Source organism: Xiphophorus couchianus, chromosome 23 (genome assembly GCF_001444195.1).
Source record: "Xiphophorus couchianus chromosome 23, X_couchianus-1.0, whole genome shotgun sequence".
Taxonomy (NCBI): domain Eukaryota; kingdom Metazoa; phylum Chordata; class Actinopteri; order Cyprinodontiformes; family Poeciliidae; genus Xiphophorus; species Xiphophorus couchianus.
The window spans coordinates 20035798-20054818 of record NC_040250.1 but is presented as its reverse complement, the minus strand read 5'-3'; the positions used below and the strand labels follow the sequence as shown (position 1 = coordinate 20054818).

The following is a 19021-nucleotide window of genomic DNA, read 5'->3' as shown; positions in this document are numbered from 1 at the left end:
TTACTGACTAACAGCTCAATATCGTACCACTACAGCCAAACCTCATCCTTTTATGTGTTCATCCACTCGAGCACTGCTTAGGCTATCGATGCACCGACAGAGGTTGCAATGTGGTTAACCTGATGCGAGAACCTCTACTACAACACCGTCTATAAATCCACATGTTTTAACATTAGAACATTTTATTCAAGAGAAGGAAATAAGCACAAAGACACAAGGACCTTTCTGTACATTTTATTTACAAAAATGTATTAAAATTCTTTGTACAGCACCTCCTTCGATGAGGTTCAGCAATTTATGCATGCATCTTTTGTAACCACTACGACGCTTGGTGATTTCATTTGTTTGTCTTGTTTTTTTTTATCTGGTTATTTCTGCAGGAGGTGACACCTACTAAAAATCAAAACAAATTCAAACAAGTTTTTCTTTTTAAAGAATCAGGACTTTATTTCTAGCATTAAACCTAGGATCAGTTTGTGCGTAGCAGGGCTCATCAAGCATCACTGATTTTCACATGCAGTTCTTTAGAAAAAAAATAAAAAATAATGTAAGAAGGGAAAACCCAATCTGTCATAAAGTTAATAAGTAATTCTCATTTGTCTAAATATATACATCTCTCCTGCTTGCTCTTTATTTGTCTTCACATTGTATCTTTTTTAATATAAAACTATCTGCCCATAGCTTTAGGTAATTAGATAAATATCCTCCTAAATCCTATGGAATCACAGTCTTTATGAAAGAACACAATTGATTACAGCAGTATGGAAATGTGCTAAGCTCCAGGAGATGCCCCAGTGTCATCTTATAAAAAGTCTATTTTTTTGTTGTTGTTGTATTTATATATTTTTCATTTACTAAGTAAAATCACTAAACACTTTAATTTTCATGGAAGAAAATCATTTTTGAAAGCAAACCACAGCTCATTGGAAAATGTGCAATTTGACATAAAATCCAAGAAAACAAAAAAATACAGAAAAAAACTTTACTGCAAGCCTTTAATCGGACTACAGTTAATCCACAACTGAAGTACCCATATGTTTGGTTTTACTTTGATTTAAAGAAGACTTGAATTAATCTAGGTTTCAGGGAAAGACTTTTCAGAGCATCAAAACCTCCTTGGTATTTTACAAATCGTATATATCCCAAACGCATTTTCTTTAGCCAGACTACATAATCATCGTCATACAAAACACACTCTTGGCAGTATTGGAAGTGGGAATCAGGTCCTGCTTCATGTCATCTTCTTCCTTCCTTCCGGAGTCCCATCAGACTTTCCCGAAGACAACATTGGCAGCAGCACCAGAGTTCTAAGTACAAACAACACGCATCTTTGTTTCGAGCTTGACAAGCACTTCGCTCCAATGCAACAGATCTTTCCTCCTCAAGTTCATGGTCATTCGAAGGGATTCACAGCAGCATAAAAAGCGATTATCTAAGAACCAGTGTCCTACAGTGCACTGAGTAGATCTAGTAAAATAAATTTAGCACATTGAACCAGTGGAAATCTGGCAGCAGAAGGATGATGAGTAATCTGATCATATTGATTACAAGAAAACCAATTGTCATGTATTATACATTGTCTTTCTGGCACTTCAAAATGTGCTTAGAGTTGTAAATGATGGCTTTATTCTCTCCTTTCTATATATATACTGTATATATATATATATATATATATATATATATATATATATAATGTGTGTGTTTTAACTCTGCATCATTCTTCTGTTTCGTATGAGTTTCAAGCAAAAAAGCATTATCGTTGTGATCGAGTTGCATTGTTTAGACTCAGAGTTCCATAAGGCACTGAGAGGCGGAGGAAACCTCATCGGCTTTTCCCATGACCAGTCAAGTCGTGTCGTCAATGCAGATTATCATGTCATGAAGCACAAACCCCTGTGGTCCTGTGCCTTTCACAGATGTTTAGTCAGTTTAGTTGTAGATGACGGCTCAAATGTTTCGTAAACCTGTGTCAACGAACAGAGCAGAGGCAAAGATGAAAGGAGTTTAGAATGCTACGGAGACACGAACATCAGCAGAAGTTTGTGAAGAAATGTTGCACCTTAACACCTTGAAGTCTTTGTTTGACCTTCTATAGCACATGAAAGTTTGCTGTGACAAAAATAACATCAATCGCCTGCGAATATTTTTGACAATTCTGACTTCAGAAGACGTGATCAAGGTGCTTTCTGACAACTGTCCTGCTATATTCCAAACACATTGACTGACAGCATCAGCAACAGAAGCAAAAATCTGTTCTGCGCCTGCCATCAAATTTGGGCCATTTGATGTAAATGATGTGTTCTGTTTTACAGCAAACTTCTTGCCTAATCAGATAAAAGAACAGAGCGTGAAAAGAAATCATTGCAGATGTCTTGGGTACATATAATGCAAACGTTTTTCTCCTCTGGACCAAAACGGAGTATCTGAGGATTCCATTTCTCGCAGTAATAAGATGATAGGAAAAATGTGTTCTTTTGGCATTTGAAACATTTAACATGTCACGCACTGCTTTTAATGAGAACGCCCATGCAATCAATGTAATCAAAAACAAAGCACATGTAATTTTGTATTTCTTAATGGACTGTTACTTATAGACATTTCCTGGTATCCACTGGTTTTTAGTGATACTTTATAGTGGCTTTTAGCTGGAAGTCTTAATAGCATTTTTTTACATTAGAAACTTCTTAAAAAGTCCCCAGTATGCTTCATGTGATGTGGTTTCTGTCTCTGCTAAGAGAAGGGTTTCAAAAAGCTGCGCTCAACATGATTAGCATTTATATTAGCATTTGGAAGAACGGCTGGGTGCAACGTGTCGGGAGGGGTTCACAATCATAGAATTACGGCTGCAGATTGACTTGGCCTTACAAGGCAGTTTAGTGGTTTTCAGTTCATTTTATTTGCATTCAAGTTGCGCAACTTCACAGCTTTAGTTTGTTCTGGTCTATTCCAACGCTTCCAGGTATTTTCTATCAAATTGAACAAGTTAACAGCTGGCTGGTGAGCCTAGTTTCAGCCATGCTTGGCAGACAGCATTTTAACCATAACGGACTTAATCATTAACAAAAGTATTCACAGTTTTAAGGATTCTAAAAACCTCCTGATAATGAGAATACAGCTGATCAATAGCTATTTATATTGAAAGACCATAATTGGACTTGTTCACAAAACAGTTAAACATCAACAAGCTCCAGATTTCAAACATTATAATACACCAGGTCAAGTAATTATCAGCATCTGAAAATTTCAATTTTAACAAAAGTAGAGCAACATGTTATTTTACAGACTGAGCAATTTAATGTAATTTTTTCCACGCCAACATTGAATGATGACTTTTCAAACTTCAGTGTCAGAAAATGTCAAGAGACTTTTACAGACTCACTTATACAGTGGCAAACAGTCATTGAATTCAGGTGTGCTGGATCATGGATGCATCTAAAAGTTTCCAGGGTCAGTCCTGGGGGTCACCTCTGATAGCAATGCAGGAGCCTGACAGCTGAGAGCTGTGGCAGTGGCATCCTCTGTCTACATGTCTCATGTTTCATGAAACATCACCCTGTGACAGTCTTTCAACAAGACAATACCAGTCCACAGCAGCATGAGTGTCTACAGACAGAATGGGTTATGCTGAGGGGCTCCTGTGGCCAGCCAAGTTCTGCAGTCTCGTGTAATCTGATAAAAGTGTGGAATCAGTTTAGATATCAACTCTACTGACTCGGGGGCAGAGGAAGAGGACTCACAACAACTGAATTCGGACCCAAAGGGCTGCAACACTTTACAGGATTGGGTCTGTCAGTCTGTCCATACTGCTGACTGACTTATCTATCTGATGTAATACTATGATAATGGCAGAACATTCATCTTCCATTTAACGTGTGGTTTTATTTATTGCTACCACTCCATCCTGTTTCTCAACTGCTTTCCAGTTTGTGTAGCAGTTTGTATTGTTTTTTTGTCTGTGGAAATAATTGGGTTTTGTCCAACATGACAACCATGAACAATTTCACTGGCAGCATTCACACAGCTGAATAATTCACTCTGACTGCTATGGGGGAAAAAAAACAAAAACTAAATGATTCATCTCTTCTGACGCACAGGGGACTCTGTGGAAGGTAAAGAGAGCCAACATACCTCTAGATCTTAACGCTCTCGGTTCCGTACACGTTGTAGCCTTCTCTGTATGTGGCAAAGTTCTGGGTGTTGGTCGGGGGAGCCGGCTTAAAATTCTGGGTATTCTTGGCCAATTTTAGCCGTTTGGTTTCTTGTCGTGATTTATAACAGAACTCTATCAGAGCCACCATCATAGCCAGCCCCAGCCCTCCAACCAGAATATAGAAGACTCCTGCCACATTGCTTAGGCTGAGAGCACTTGTCTTGTCCTGGGGGAAAGTGAATACCAGATTTAAGAGTTTTGCAGTGGAACAAAGTCAGCAGAGCAAAATGTAATTCTGAAACTATGCCTTAAACTACTCAAAGCTATCAACAACGTTGGTATCAGCAGCTAAGCAACAAAATCCTATATAATCAGAAGCCAAGACTATTGCTTTTTGCTGAAAATATTCCCTAATATTAGCAAAAAAATTGATAAGGAACCTAATTATTGCTAAAAGGAGCCAGTGTGTTTTACTCTGCTGGTGAATGTAGAGCTTTTTCTGTTGTGAGCTACTTGTACATAAAATGGCTTCTGCACTTAACCATAAAAGGAAGCCGGTCAGTATCGCATAGGTCGATAGCTCTTAAAAAAAAACCCCTGTCTTTTTAATTCTCTGAGACATGTACGTATAACTCTCATGGTACCAATGTCATACAGTACAGTCAAGTTGATAGCATATAAATGATAGCTCAGTTAAAAGTAAAAAAAAAAAAAAAAAAAAAAAACAATCTACTGTACGTGAAACCATTTTGCTGCTGTTTGCCAACCAAATGTATTTACGAAAAATTTGTTTATTAGAGTTTTACTATTTGCAGTTTAACCTTATGAGCATGGAGCTATATAAGACCTTATATTACCATGTTATTTGTGTGGATCTCAGAGGGTTAAATATCAGGTTTATTACATTCTTCGACTTGTTGTAATGCTCAAGCAAAGCATGTAAGTCTCCTCTGTGAGTCACCACAAAATTTGGAGGACGCCCTGCGGCGCTCCCGCTGCTCAGAGAGGTTGAATTTGTGTAACTCATCACAATAAGAGGGTTTTGCTTGTTCACCACACCACAGGAGGCCGCAGAATCTAACAGACACATCTCGATGCAAAGTAGTAAGAACGCAAACAAATCAATTTTTCATTAACAGTTTGGTAAATAGAAACAGCAGCATAATGGTCGAAGTATCATGAATGTCAAGAATGGAAATGAGCAAAAAGAAACAGCATTTATCAACATGTGTTAACTGCTGTCATTCTGAATCTAAAAAAAGGCACTTGTTTAGTTTCCCCTTAATGTTATCATTACAGTTCTTATAAAAGAGTGTCATGTGTTATACTGCTAAAAAGTGTCTAATAAAAAATTTCATAAAAGAAAAAAATATATATTTGGGGATACAGTGCCTAAAGCCACATAGAAACTGGGTAACAGTGTGTGGCAGAAATGGCAAAGTACTCTAAAAAAAGAAAGGTGTGTGTGGCAAATAAACAAAATGCATACTTCAAATGTGAAAGTTTTAGTCTTGCATATGAACAGTACGTCAAAATGCAATTTGGAATCAGTACAAACGACCTGCAGCGACTGACCTTACTTCCAGAGTCCTTGGTTCCACATTCACCCTTATCGTACCACCATTTGTTTTTCAGCTTGTCTAAGATGCCTTGTTCACTGAGTTTCAATACTGCAAGGTTTACAGGAGTTCTTCACATGGGAAATAACATAAATAACATTATATTATGTTATTTTATGTTATTCAACTTTTAAACTACTACATACTTTACAAAGCGATAAAGCAGGACACCTGGCTGTAGTCAACATCACAAAGAGCAGGCATTCTACCTATCACCTGTATAACCCCTAGTGTAAAGCCAGGACCTACCTAATCGCTTCGAGTAATCGGCAGATGCTGCTAACACGGCGACGAGCAGGTACTGAAAGTACGATCTGCAAGTCTGTGACCATCAACCAGAGAAAATCATGGGCAGGGAGAACCAGAGGCTATCAGCTGCAGGTCATTCTGTCAGGAGCTTTGTCTTTACTAAGCGGAAAAATACGATTCAGACCTTACGCTTTTCAACAAAATGCTTTTGTCTTGGTGTATACTGACAAAAATAAATTCTGGCAGTAAATGGGGCCCAAAAATTTAAGCGGAATTATGCAGTATGAGGTTTGCTGCCATTTATCACGGAGAAAACCTTTATGTTTTGACAGATTAGTAACAGACGATGGCTGCAGGACGAAGCTCAAGAGTAGTGGCATATTTGTCTCATGTTTGCCTGCAGCTGCATAACCAAGTGTATTATTTGCCTGGACTGGAATCTAAATGATCAGATGTAAGAAAGAAGAAAAACAAATCTAATCTAGCACACATCTAGGAACCACTTCATGAGTTTTTGTCATTTTTAGCTCAGCTAAATTTTTCATCAGATGTAAAAGTTCAATTAGAAGCAAAAAACATAGAACATTGATAAATGAGTGACCTGACTACTACCTCAAAACAATGTGCTCCCCTCCCCCCCAGAAGGGATCCATGCGACAGCTAATGCACTGAAAGAAGATCACACCACTGTATATCCTTCATAGCCAATCTGGAGAAACAGAGTGTGAAGACCAAACCATTGTCTTGACTTGGAAAGACATTGATTAACAATGCAATTACCCAGCAACATGCTCTGTGTCTGAAAGTCAATCTGGGCTGCGGTGTGTTGGGCCTGAGGGTGAGGGGGAACTCGGGGTGTGTGAGTGTGTGAGGGGGGGATGCATGCTGCTGGGTGAAAACAAATCCGTGCATCTCTTCATGTCTGCTAACGGGACTTCATAGCAGTCCCAGACCAGTTGATTGGATGCTCCAAACACATCGCTCCAGGCTAGTTTAGTCTACCTTTCCAATCTTCCCTGAGGAGAAATCATGAAACAGACAGATCGTACATTTCTTGGACTTCTATAGCGCATTAGAGAAGAGTGATGGATACTGCTGTATGTGGCAGAGGGGCTTCTTGAAACAAGTGACCTAAAAAGTTAGTAGTTGCTTGATAAAATAAAAAAGTGTAAAGGACAAAGATTACATTGAGGAGTGTTCTTGTAAAGGATGAGACTGCCAAGTGGAGACATTGAAAAATTCAGCTATGGTCAGACATTTACATACTTGTATCAGTATAAGTATGGCAAAGTAATTTTGGTCTTTTATTGAAGCATTCTGTTTTTGCAAGCTGGAATGATGATATAAAAAAAACCCCAAAAAACCCTTAAATTTAAAGTTTGAATTTAAATTGGATTTTGTCAGAACCCAACAATCATTCACACTTTGGACTACTGGTTGGGGCACTGGAAAACAGGTTGGGGAGATCTGGTGGTCTGAGGGGTCACAGTTGGAAAGGATTCAAACCACAGGTAGCTTTCATTAAAAAAACAACAACAGAAACAAACAAAACAAAAAAAAGCAAAAGTGTGGTCTTTAATTAGAGTTCTCACGTTTGCCTGTAATGCTTAGTCCCCTCAAGACACCGCTGTTCCCCTTGCTTTATGGTCTGCCTCTGTCTGGCAGCCATTTTCCATTTGAGAAAAACTGGTTCCTCTTAACCTGAGCTGTTAATGTGAAGCAGCTGTCTACCTAAGTACAGCAAAGCCGCTTTTACCAAATCCCCAAAACCGCACTTATGTTGACTTTTATAAAGTAGTATTGTTGACAAGCTCTTTTCTATAAGTAAATGTGACTTTTTCAGCTATTATAACTTAATGTGCACTATGAAATCAGCTGGTGATCAAAACAAGATGAACCTAGGCCAAAAACTCAAACAGTTATCTTTTTCCCAATCAGTGAAAACACCAAACATTTGTGTGTGTATGGTGTGTTCGCTGACAACAACTCTTTTGTGTGGTATACTGTTACTGACTCGAGCCTGAAAGTAACTATTTTCAATAGTTGCAGGTTGTTGTAGGCTATGTGAAAGCACAGGAAAATTGAACAAGCTATAGTAAATTTGGTCAGTTTTATTCTTTTTTAGCTTTCAAGAACTCTATAATGGAACATTTTGGATTTCAAAAAGTGTAGTATTTAAAAGATTTCTGATTAATACATTTTAATTTTAATACAGAGAGTGCAATTTTTTGTAATATTAACTACATTAACTGTAAATTGCGAACAGAGAATGCTAAAGTCAGGTTAAAATGTCAGCCCTGTAATTAATTTGTCTTCGAAAATAGTAAAGCCGATTTTGAAATTATTAACCGCAATGCTATTCTTATATTTTTTTACAATGCAGTTCTTAAAGAGAAACCAGAATCAGGTAAAAAGTGTTATTGACATGCCAAAGCTTTACAAAAACCACAGAACATAAATTGGCCAGAAAATTCTGATCAATGCATCTCTATTACTCCCCGGTACTGATAGAATTGCCCTTTACATCAGGGTGAATGAACACATTTAATCCTTTCACAACTATAGAGCAGCCACATTCACCTCCAGAAGCCTCAGAGGCCGTGTACTTCTCAGAATTTTAACTCTACAAGTGATGTTTTTCAGCTAGTTAAGGCAAAAGCTCCTTAGCTTCCAAATAAGCCATTACACCATCTGGTGAACCTAAACTATCATCTGCCTCAGTGCAGCAGGTTGGTTGGTTTGGTCTGGATCAGGATGGATTTCGGTTGCGTTCTTTGCTAACAGCTTTGCCGATTACTCTGAACTATGGTACCCGATTGTGGTGACATCGAGGCTGACCTTGGAGTCACCTCCCCCGCTGCCGCACTCTCCCTTGTCGTACCACCATTTGTTTTTCAATTTGTCCAAGAGGCCTTGCTCATTCAGTTTTAAAACTGCCAGGTTAACAGCATTTCTTGAAACGATAAAACATAACTTGTAAGAAAATGCACAGGTCCGTGAGAAATCTAATGCAAAGTGATAATGATAATAAGTCATATTAGGAAGCAATGGTAGAGAAACTACCAGTGTCAAAGAAGGGGTTTATGCACAGACTACTGTTAATCAGAATGGTCTAGGAAAAGGACAAATTGTTTAAGAATTTAAAGAATATGGAGAGATAAAAAAGGCTCATATAAGGCAGAGACAGTGTTAAATCTTGGAAAAAGGTGGCATGAAGGGTTACGTAGTTTAGAACTGAAGTGTGCGGGATGGGGACACTTGTCATTGAGAAGAAAAGGTAACAACAACAAACATCATGCAATTAACATTCGTCACACGTGACAGCGCAGCTTTTAAAGGCTAAATTGAAAAACCATTGAACTGTTAAATTAAAAGTGACAACACAACAGTCAGGTAGGACAGCACACGGGACAGAAGGAGAGAAAAAAAACAGCAGTAAGAAAGACATAAATATGAAATGATTGTTAACGTTTACCTTTTCATCTGGATTAAATTGGATTTTTTTTTTCTAACATAAAACAGCAATTCTATGCAGAAAAAAACATCAAATAACCTTTGAATCCAAGTACAGTTAAGGGCATTACTACCGTTACCTCTGCTTCCATACAAAACAAGAAGAGAAGAGAATGACAACAGGGGGACATCAGGGTAGGTGGAATACTATAACAACATGGGGGATATTGTTATAATATTCCACCCACCTTAATGCTGAGCCTTTGGGCGTCGCCACACCGTAGCCTTTGGAGTCGAGGTTCCCTCCCACTTTCATGGTGTCGCACGGCTTCCGCTGCTCGATGTACTCGTTCATCGTGGACTCAAGGAGAAAGGCAAACTTGCCCTTTGACTTTCGCACTCGGGCGACGCCATCTGGCGTGGTCTTCACAAACACATTGGGCTCTGCGGATTTCATGTAAGACCACATCTTCTCGTACACCGCTATTTTGGATCGCTGTGCGGAGGAGAAAAGGAGAAAGACCTTCAGAAGCTTCAACAACTCGCATCCACGGGATGGATTTTGCTGGATTTTCGTGCTTAGTGATCACTTGATTTAAAGAGGCGCTGCTGCGAAGTAGTCATAGACATCTAGGAAAGTTTGTACGATATCTTTGAATACTTCCAGAAAATACGACCATGATGAATGGTTACATGATCATGAGGTACAAAAATGTACAAAATCCATCTTCTCTCTGCAGACCTAACGCACTGAAAATATGTAACATCCCAAAATCCCTGCATGTATGTGAGCATCACACATCAATATCATTCCACTGTAAAGTTGTGCAAAAAAAATTGTATTTATTACCTGGTTCTAAAAATACTTTAATAAATAATTCAACAGGCAGTAAACAGCAAGTAATGATCTTTTTATTTAAAAACCTGCACAATTCCAGCGTAATATTCTTGATGGAGATTCAGCCTCAGTGAGTGAAATAAGGTTTTGTTTATAGTTCATCTTCAACTTGTAGAGTTTATTACACTCACACAGCAACATGGTTAATGAAATATCTTGAGTGTGACTCAGAGGCGTCGTGCAGAGGAAGCTGGGGAAGTGAACAACAAAGCACCCGTGACAAAGTGACAGAGACGAGTGCTTCTCCAGCGCCGCAGGTCAGGCTTAGTGAGACTGTGAAATCGGGGAGAGTTGGACGCTATCTATAATAAGCATCAATTAAAATATTCAGTGCTGCTGGACTGACTTTGGCACCGCAATGTCACACATCTTGTTGTGATCATTGTCCACGCAGAGATGAGCTGTTGTTCAAAAACTGTCCCATGAAGACATAAAGTAAAGACGCACTTTGTTTGAATGTAGTAAAATAAAATGAAAACAATCTAAGGAAGCAGAATTAACTAGAAATTTGCTTTTGTGCATGCATTTGTTTTTATTTCAGAGCTGTAGAATTATTTATTTTATTATCAACATTTAAAAATAAATTGTTGAATGAAACAAAAAAAAAACAATAATTTAGCTTTTTTTTATTCATTTAGTTTTACAACATGAATCTGCACAGTGTCAAGAAAATCCGAGCTCATCCCACTTCCCCATGCTAGAGATTTTAGTTTAACAGTAATAATAAAGTTATCTTTAAAATGAATCACTCAAGTGATATCAAGGCCCAACAGTAGACTTAAGTGTCAATAAAATAAATCTGGTTGTGTGTGTTGTTTTTGTCTCATGCAAACTTTGCTTTAATTCTACATTTTTCTATCTAATCATAAGAAATCATAGTCAGTCAGAGAGAGTCATTAAACAGGAAAAGCAGGTTTCCTGGAAAAAGAGGAAGTTTCCAGCCTGCAGATTTATAAAAATAGCTGAGACTATTCCTTAGTTTAAAGTATGAAAGTTTTAAAGAATGAAATCTAAACATTATTAGTAATTGGATAAGATTCAAAGTAAAATACTTATATGAATATTGGTTTACTTGTAATAATACACTTATATTTGTGGGAACTACAAGAAAAACAAGTAACTGTAACTTTAGTAGTAAATAATTAGAATCATGTATTATTCTTGGTTTCTTTTCAGAAAAACATCTGTAATAACTCACATTAAAATCATAAATGAATGATAGATCAGAGAAGCTGAAGAAAATAAATGTGATATAAGTTATGGTTATAAAATTATAAATGAATGCTAAATCAGAGAAGCTAAAGAAAATAAATGTGATATAAATGTGATTTTGACATTAAACTTGAAATGGTGTAAGAAGGTGTAACTGCAATTAAACATCACTGATATGTTGGAGGTAGAGAGTAGGTGAAAGGTTGTGCAGGCAAGGGACACAGGAGGTTGAGCAACCCTGAGACATTGGCACAGACATCAGGAAATGTCTGTAAGACAGTGATGGATATGAGATCATCTGTCTAAGCAGACAGCAGGCGCACCAGGGGGGTGGATGAACCCTATATAAGGTGAGTGCAAAAGAGGAACCGTTCGTTGGATCCTCCGGGCAGCTTCGAGCCAAGATCGAGATGGACAAAGAACTCTGCAGCTGAAGAAGAGCCGGGGCCACGGAGCCGGAGACTGTCCTGCACATGGAGACCAACCCGTCTGGCCCACAATCTGTGGCTTCGAATCGCACTTCTCTCATCGGCTGGGTTCTGACCCCAAAGACAAAGATGAAGACAAAGACAAGGAAGAAGAACTGGTGCCTTTTTTCCTGCCAGCACCAAGTCCTGTGTGACCTCAGCATCCATGCGGAGAGGAGGCTCATCAGACCTGCGGAGATCCTGGCCTTCATCGATCAACATCTTCCTCCTGTTGCAACACCTTCTTCATCATCAAGCCAGGTCTGGGGTTCGAGGCGCCAGGCTCCGTCCGTCTCTCTCAAAGGTTCCCTTTTTTAGTTCTCAGTATCAGCAGTAGGGAAAGATAGACTAGATGACTGATTTTACTTATTTGATTATTTCTGCTACTGAATTAAGCTGTACTGACCCTTGCAAAAATGCCTTACTAATAAAATATTTAGCATAAAGAAAATCTAAAGATGTTGTGGACATTCAGTTAATGAGTCACCTTAAAGTTCTTTGATGGTTGTAAAATAGCTGTGATGTTTGATTCTGGAGAGGAAGAGGTGGAAAATGTTTTTAGGTTGCTGGTAGCCCATATTTAAAACCTCATCCTTGGGACTCGCCCGAGTCACTAAAACCTACCTGGTTCAATAACAAATGCAAGTTGCAAAATAGAGAACGAGCGACCGTTAACAGGTGTGCTCTGTGAAACTAGTTGGCTGTAGGCTGCTCAGTCTGGCTAATTCACAGGGGGAAGAAGGGTGGGACACCTGGATGTAGGCCGTCAGATAACCAGGCGAATCGTTTCTCGAAACCAGCTTAAACAGAGTTTACTTCAGTTCTGGACAGGGTAAATCCCAGCAGATTTAGGAAACTCAACGGACCCGTTAGACGGAGAGCTGGTAGCACATCTCCCCTCTCAGAAGAGGAAGTACGAGAGTGAGAGAGTAGAGACAGAAAGGAGGGGGGGGGGTGTTGCGCAACAACAAGTGGCGCCCAACGTGGGGCTCGATCCAACGGAGTAGGAGGGCCCCATAAACCAAGTCAGTAAAATCAGATGTGTGATTCTGAATAGCTCACTTGGATGGTTAACTCTTAGGGAATAGAGTTAACGGTGACTGATAAGGCCGTCAGTCACAACCCTTGCAGTAACTGTATAGCATACAGGTGAGGGAAGGCTTCTACTGAGGATAAATGACCGGATCCAGACAGTGAAGCTAGTAGCCAACATAGTCTAGACCCATCCCTGCTCGAAGGCTAAAGAGAGGCTTTGGGGGATAGACAACTCGAACCGACAGAGAGACGGAGTGATGGATGATCACTTCGAGGAGGAAAATCTGGGGAAGAAACCGGAGGAAGCCGGCCGCCCAGATCGTTTGGAAAAGGAGGAGACCTCAACAGAACTGCATCAGCTTTCTGCACAGCTACCCAGGGCACCCAGGGCAGCGGATGGAAGGTTTGTTCATCAAGAGCACAGTCCCATGGGGTTCAGTCTGCATGGATGTAGCAGAACCAATGGGATAACAGGAAAGAGAGGTGAGACGTATCTCTTGGTGCTGATGGACACAGTGACAACTGCTAGAAGAGCAGGTCTTCCCCTGCAGAGGAACTCCGTTCACGTCACAGAAAGCAGGGAGGCGAAGACACTTCTCCTTTTTGCTTAGGAAGGAAAAGGGAAGTTGCAGCTTGAAGTGTCACTGAAAACAGGGCAGAGAGTTTGGATTAAAGCTCAAGATCGGCCTGCAACTACGGTGATCAAGCTGAGATTCAACGCCCGAGATTTTGTAAAGTAAGTACTGAACTTCAACACAGTACTACTGATGAAGAAAGGGGTCCATGAGGAAGCAGTGCTCAAGCCAGTTCTTAGCTACAGCGAACCAGAACATTACAAGAAGATGGCCAGAGAATCAAGCACCATGCCATCCTATATTAGACTGGCCACTATTACAGGAAGGTTGCCGTTCAAAGAACAACTTCAAGGCTTTGGACTGGGAGGGCCATGAAGAAATTGGACTATGCTAAAGAAGAACTCCTGTCACAACCTGATGGATTAAAATGGAAAAGGATCATGATTACGGATAAAGCGTCATGATGCTTATGCTTTTTGCTTTGCTCTGCTGAACAGCCAGAATTTTTTTTTTTTGAGGCCTTCTGTCTCAGCCCATCTTCCCTAAAGAACCATTCCACATCCTGAAGAACCGACAGTTCATCCAGCGAAGGTTCCTGTAGAAGAATCAGAGCGATCCAAGTTTTCTTCGACATTCATCACCTCATGGGGGAAATCAAAACTCCAAAGAGGGGGTGTCAAGAGAAGTGGAGTTTTGATGACTACACTGAGCCCTCTGTGACAACTGAGGATGAAGAATCTGCATCTTCACATCCCAGACGAACCTCTTCTCTTTCTAGTGGATGAGGACGGCGAACTGCAGGAGGGTGATGGACTCCCAGCATGTGAAAGGTCTGACCTCGTGGAGGGGGTGTCAAGAAAATCCGAGCTCATCCCACTTCCCCATGCTAGAGATTTTAGTTTAACAGTAATAATAAAGTTATCTTTAAAATGAATCACTCAAGTGATATCAAGGCCCAACAGTAGACTTAAGTGTCAATAAAATAAATCTGGTTGTGTGTGTTGTTTTTGTCTCATGCAAACTTTGCTTTAATTCTACATTTTTCTATCTAATCATAAGAAATCATAGTCAGTCAGAGAGATTCATGAAACAAGAAAAGCAGGTTTCCTGGAAAAAGAGGAAGTTTCCAGCCTGCAGATTTATAAAAATAGCTGAGACTATTCCTTAGTTTAAAGTATGAAAGTTTTAAAGAATGAAATCTAAACATTATTAGTAATTGGATAAGATTCAAAGTAAAATACTTATATGAATATTGGTTTACTTGTAATAATACACTTATATTTGTGGGAACTACAAGAAAAACAAGTAACTGTAACTTTAGTAGTAAATAATTAGAATCATGTATTATTCTTGGTTTCTTTTCAGAAAAACATCTGTAATAACTCACATTAAGATTATAATAAGAATAATTAATAAGTTATGGTTATAAAATCATAAATGAATGATAGATCAGAGAAGCTGAAGAAAATAAATGTGATATAAGTTATGGTTATAAAATTATAAATGAATGCTAAATCAGAGAAGCTAAAGAAAATAAATGTGATATAAATGTGATTTTGACATTAAACTTGAAATGGTGTAAGAAGGTGTAACTGCAATTAAACATCACTGATATGTTGGAGGTAGAGAGTAGGTGAAAGGTTGTGCAGGCAAGGGACACAGGAGGTTGAGCAACCCTGAGACATTGGCACAGACATCAGGAAATGTCTGTAAGACAGTGATGGATATGAGATCATCTGTCTAAGCAGACAGCAGGCGCACCAGGGGGGTGGATGAACCCTATATAAGGTGAGTGCAAAAGAGGAACCGTTCGTTGGATCCTCCGGGCAGCTTCGAGCCAAGATCGAGATGGACAAAGAACTCTGCAGCTGAAGAAGAGCCGGGGCCACGGAGCCGGAGACTGTCCTGCACATGGAGACCAACCCGTCTGGCCCACAATCTGTGGCTTCGAATCGCACTTCTCTCATCGGCTGGGTTCTGACCCCAAAGACAAAGATGAAGACAAAGACAAGGAAGAAGAACTGGTGCCTTTTTTCCTGCCAGCACCAAGTCCTGTGTGACCTCAGCATCCATGCGGAGAGGAAGCTCATCAGACCTGCGGAGATCCTGGCCTTCATCGATCAACATCTTCCTCCTGTTGCAACACCTTCTTCATCATCAAGCCAGGTCTGGGGTTCGAGGCGCCAGGCTCCGTCCGTCTCTCTCAAAGGTTCCCTTTTTTAGTTCTCAGTATCAGCAGTAGGGAAAGATAGACTAGATGACTGATTTTACTTATTTGATTATTTCTGCTACTGAATTAAGCTGTACTGACCCTTGCAAAAATGCCTTACTAATAAAATATTTAGCATAAAGAAAATCTAAAGATGTTGTGGACATTCAGTTAATGAGTCACCTTAAAGTTCTTTGATGGTTGTAAAATAGCTGTGATGTTTGATTCTGGAGAGGAAGAGGTGGAAAATGTTTTTAGGTTGCTGGTAGCCCATATTTAAAACCTCATCCTTGGGACTCGCCCGAGTCACTAAAACCTACCTGGTTCAATAACAAATGCAAGTTGCAAAATAGAGAACGAGCGACCGTTAACAGGTGTGCTCTGTGAAACTAGTTGGCTGTAGGCTGCTCAGTCTGGCTAATTCACAGGGGGAAGAAGGGTGGGACACCTGGATGTAGGCCGTCAGATAACCAGGCGAATCGTTTCTCGAAACCAGCTTAAACAGAGTTTACTTCAGTTCTGGACAGGGTAAATCCCAGCAGATTTAGGAAACTCAACGGACCCGTTAGACGGAGAGCTGGTAGCACATCTCCCCTCTCAGAAGAGGAAGTACGAGAGTGAGAGAGTAGAGACAGAAAGGAGGGGGGGGGGTGTTGCGCAACAACAAGTGGCGCCCAACGTGGGGCTCGATCCAACGGAGTAGGAGGGCCCCATAAACCAAGTCAGTAAAATCAGATGTGTGATTCTGAATAGCTCACTTGGATGGTTAACTCTTAGGGAATAGAGTTAACGGTGACTGATAAGGCCGTCAGTCACAACCCTTGCAGTAACTGTATAGCATACAGGTGAGGGAAGGCTTCTACTGAGGATAAATGACCGGATCCAGACAGTGAAGCTAGTAGCCAACATAGTCTAGACCCATCCCTGCTCGAAGGCTAAAGAGAGGCTTTGGGGGATAGACAACTCGAACCGACAGAGAGACGGAGTGATGGATGATCACTTCGAGGAGGAAAATCTGGGGAAGAAACCGGAGGAAGCCGGCCGCCCAGATCGTTTGGAAAAGGAGGAGACCTCAACAGAACTGCATCAGCTTTCTGCACAGCTACCCAGGGCACCCAGGGCAGCGGATGGAAGGTTTGTTCATCAAGAGCACAGTCCCATGGGGTTCAGTCTGCATGGATGTAGCAGAACCAATGGGATAACAGGAAAGAGAGGTGAGACGTATCTCTTGGTGCTGATGGACACAGTGACAACTGCTAGAAGAGCAGGTCTTCCCCTGCAGAGGAACTCCGTTCACGTCACAGAAAGCAGGGAGGCGAAGACACTTCTCCTTTTTGCTTAGGAAGGAAAAGGGAAGTTGCAGCTTGAAGTGTCACTGAAAACAGGGCAGAGAGTTTGGATTAAAGCTCAAGATCGGCCTGCAACTACGGTGATCAAGCTGAGATTCAACGCCCGAGATTTTGTAAAGTAAGTACTGAACTTCAACACAGTACTACTGATGAAGAAAGGGGTCCATGAGGAAGCAGTGCTCAAGCCAGTTCTTAGCTACAGCGAACCAGAACATTACAAGAAGATGGCCAGAGAATCAAGCACCATGCCATCCTATATTAGACTGGCCACTATTACAGGAAGGTTGCCGTTCAAAGAACAACTTCAAGGCTTTGGACTGGGAGGGCCATGAAGAAATTGGACTATGCTAAAGAAGAACTCCTGTCACAACCTGATGGATTAAAATGGAAAAGGATCATGATTACGGATAAAGCGTCATGATGCTTATGCTTTTTGCTTTGCTCTGCTGAACAGCCAGAATTTTTTTTTTTTGAGGCCTTCTGTCTCAGCCCATCTTCCCTAAAGAACCATTCCACATCCTGAAGAACCGACAGTTCATCCAGCGAAGGTTCCTGTAGAAGAATCAGAGCGATCCAAGTTTTCTTCGACATTCATCACCTCATGGGGGAAATCAAAACTCCAAAGAGGGGGTGTCAAGAGAAGTGGAGTTTTGATGACTACACTGAGCCCTCTGTGACAACTGAGGATGAAGAATCTGCATCTTCACATCCCAGACGAACCTCTTCTCTTTCTAGTGGATGAGGACGGCGAACTGCAGGAGGGTGATGGACTCCCAGCATGTGAAAGGTCTGACCTCGTGGAGGGGGTGTCAAGAAAATCCGAGCTCATCCCACTTCCCCATGCTAGAGATTTTAGTTTAACAGTAATAATAAAGTTATCTTTAAAATGAATCACTCAAGTGATATCAAGGCCCAACAGTAGACTTAAGTGTCAATAAAATAAATCTGGTTGTGTGTGTTGTTTTTGTCTCATGCAAACTTTGCTTTAATTCTACATTTTTCTATCTAATCATAAGAAATCATAGTCAGTCAGAGAGATTCATGAAACAAGAAAAGCAGGTTTCCTGGAAAAAGAGGAAGTTTCCAGCCTGCAGATTTATAAAAATAGCTGAGACTATTCCTTAGTTTAAAGTATGAAAGTTTTAAAGAATGAAATCTAAACATTATTAGTAATTGGATAAGATTCAAAGTAAAATACTTATATGAATATTGGTTTACTTGTAATAATACACTTATATTTGTGGGAACTACAAGAAAAACAAGTAACTGTAACTTTAGTAGTAAATAATTAGAATCATGTATTATTCTTGGTTTCTTTTCAGAAAAACATCTGTAATAACTCACATTAAGATTATAATAAGAATAATTAATAAGTTATGGTTATAAAATCATAAATGAATGATAGATCAGAGAAGCTGAAGAAAATAAATGTGATATAAGTTATGGTTATAAAATTATAAATGAATGCTAAATCAGAGAAGCTAAAGAAAATAAATGTGATATAAATGTGATTTTGACATTAAACTTGAAATGGTGTAAGAAGGTGTAACTGCAATTAAACATCACTGATATGTTGGAGGTAGAGAGTAGGTGAAAGGTTGTGCAGGCAAGGGACACAGGAGGTTGAGCAACCCTGAGACATTGGCACAGACATCAGGAAATGTCTGTAAGACAGTGATGGATATGAGATCATCTGTCTAAGCAGACAGCAGGCGCACCAGGGGGGTGGATGAACCCTATATAAGGTGAGTGCAAAAGAGGAACCGTTCGTTGGATCCTCCGGGCAGCTTCGAGCCAAGATCGAG

General features: G+C 40.1%; 1 protein-coding gene across 4 annotated transcripts in view; it reads right to left on the bottom strand.

Moving 5' to 3' along the window:
• Positions 1–218: 218 nt before the first annotated feature.
• gria3b (glutamate receptor, ionotropic, AMPA 3b) overlaps positions 219–19021 on the bottom strand; it is a 112169-nt gene continuing 93366 nt past the window's right edge. For 2 of the 4 annotated variants that reach the window (XM_028008726.1, XM_028008729.1), the window contains 4 exons: positions 9720–9967; positions 5726–5840; positions 4129–4376; positions 219–1964 (listed from right to left, as the gene is read on the bottom strand). In XM_028008726.1, coding sequence (XP_027864527.1) covers positions 4131–4376; positions 5726–5840; positions 9720–9967 — 609 coding nt within the window. In that variant the 3' untranslated portion in view covers positions 219–1964; positions 4129–4130. Of the gene's footprint in view, positions 1965–4128; positions 4377–5725; positions 5841–8856; positions 8972–9719; positions 9968–19021 lie in introns of those variants that run through there. The other 2 variants (XM_028008727.1, XM_028008728.1) reach the window with 2 other exon arrangements.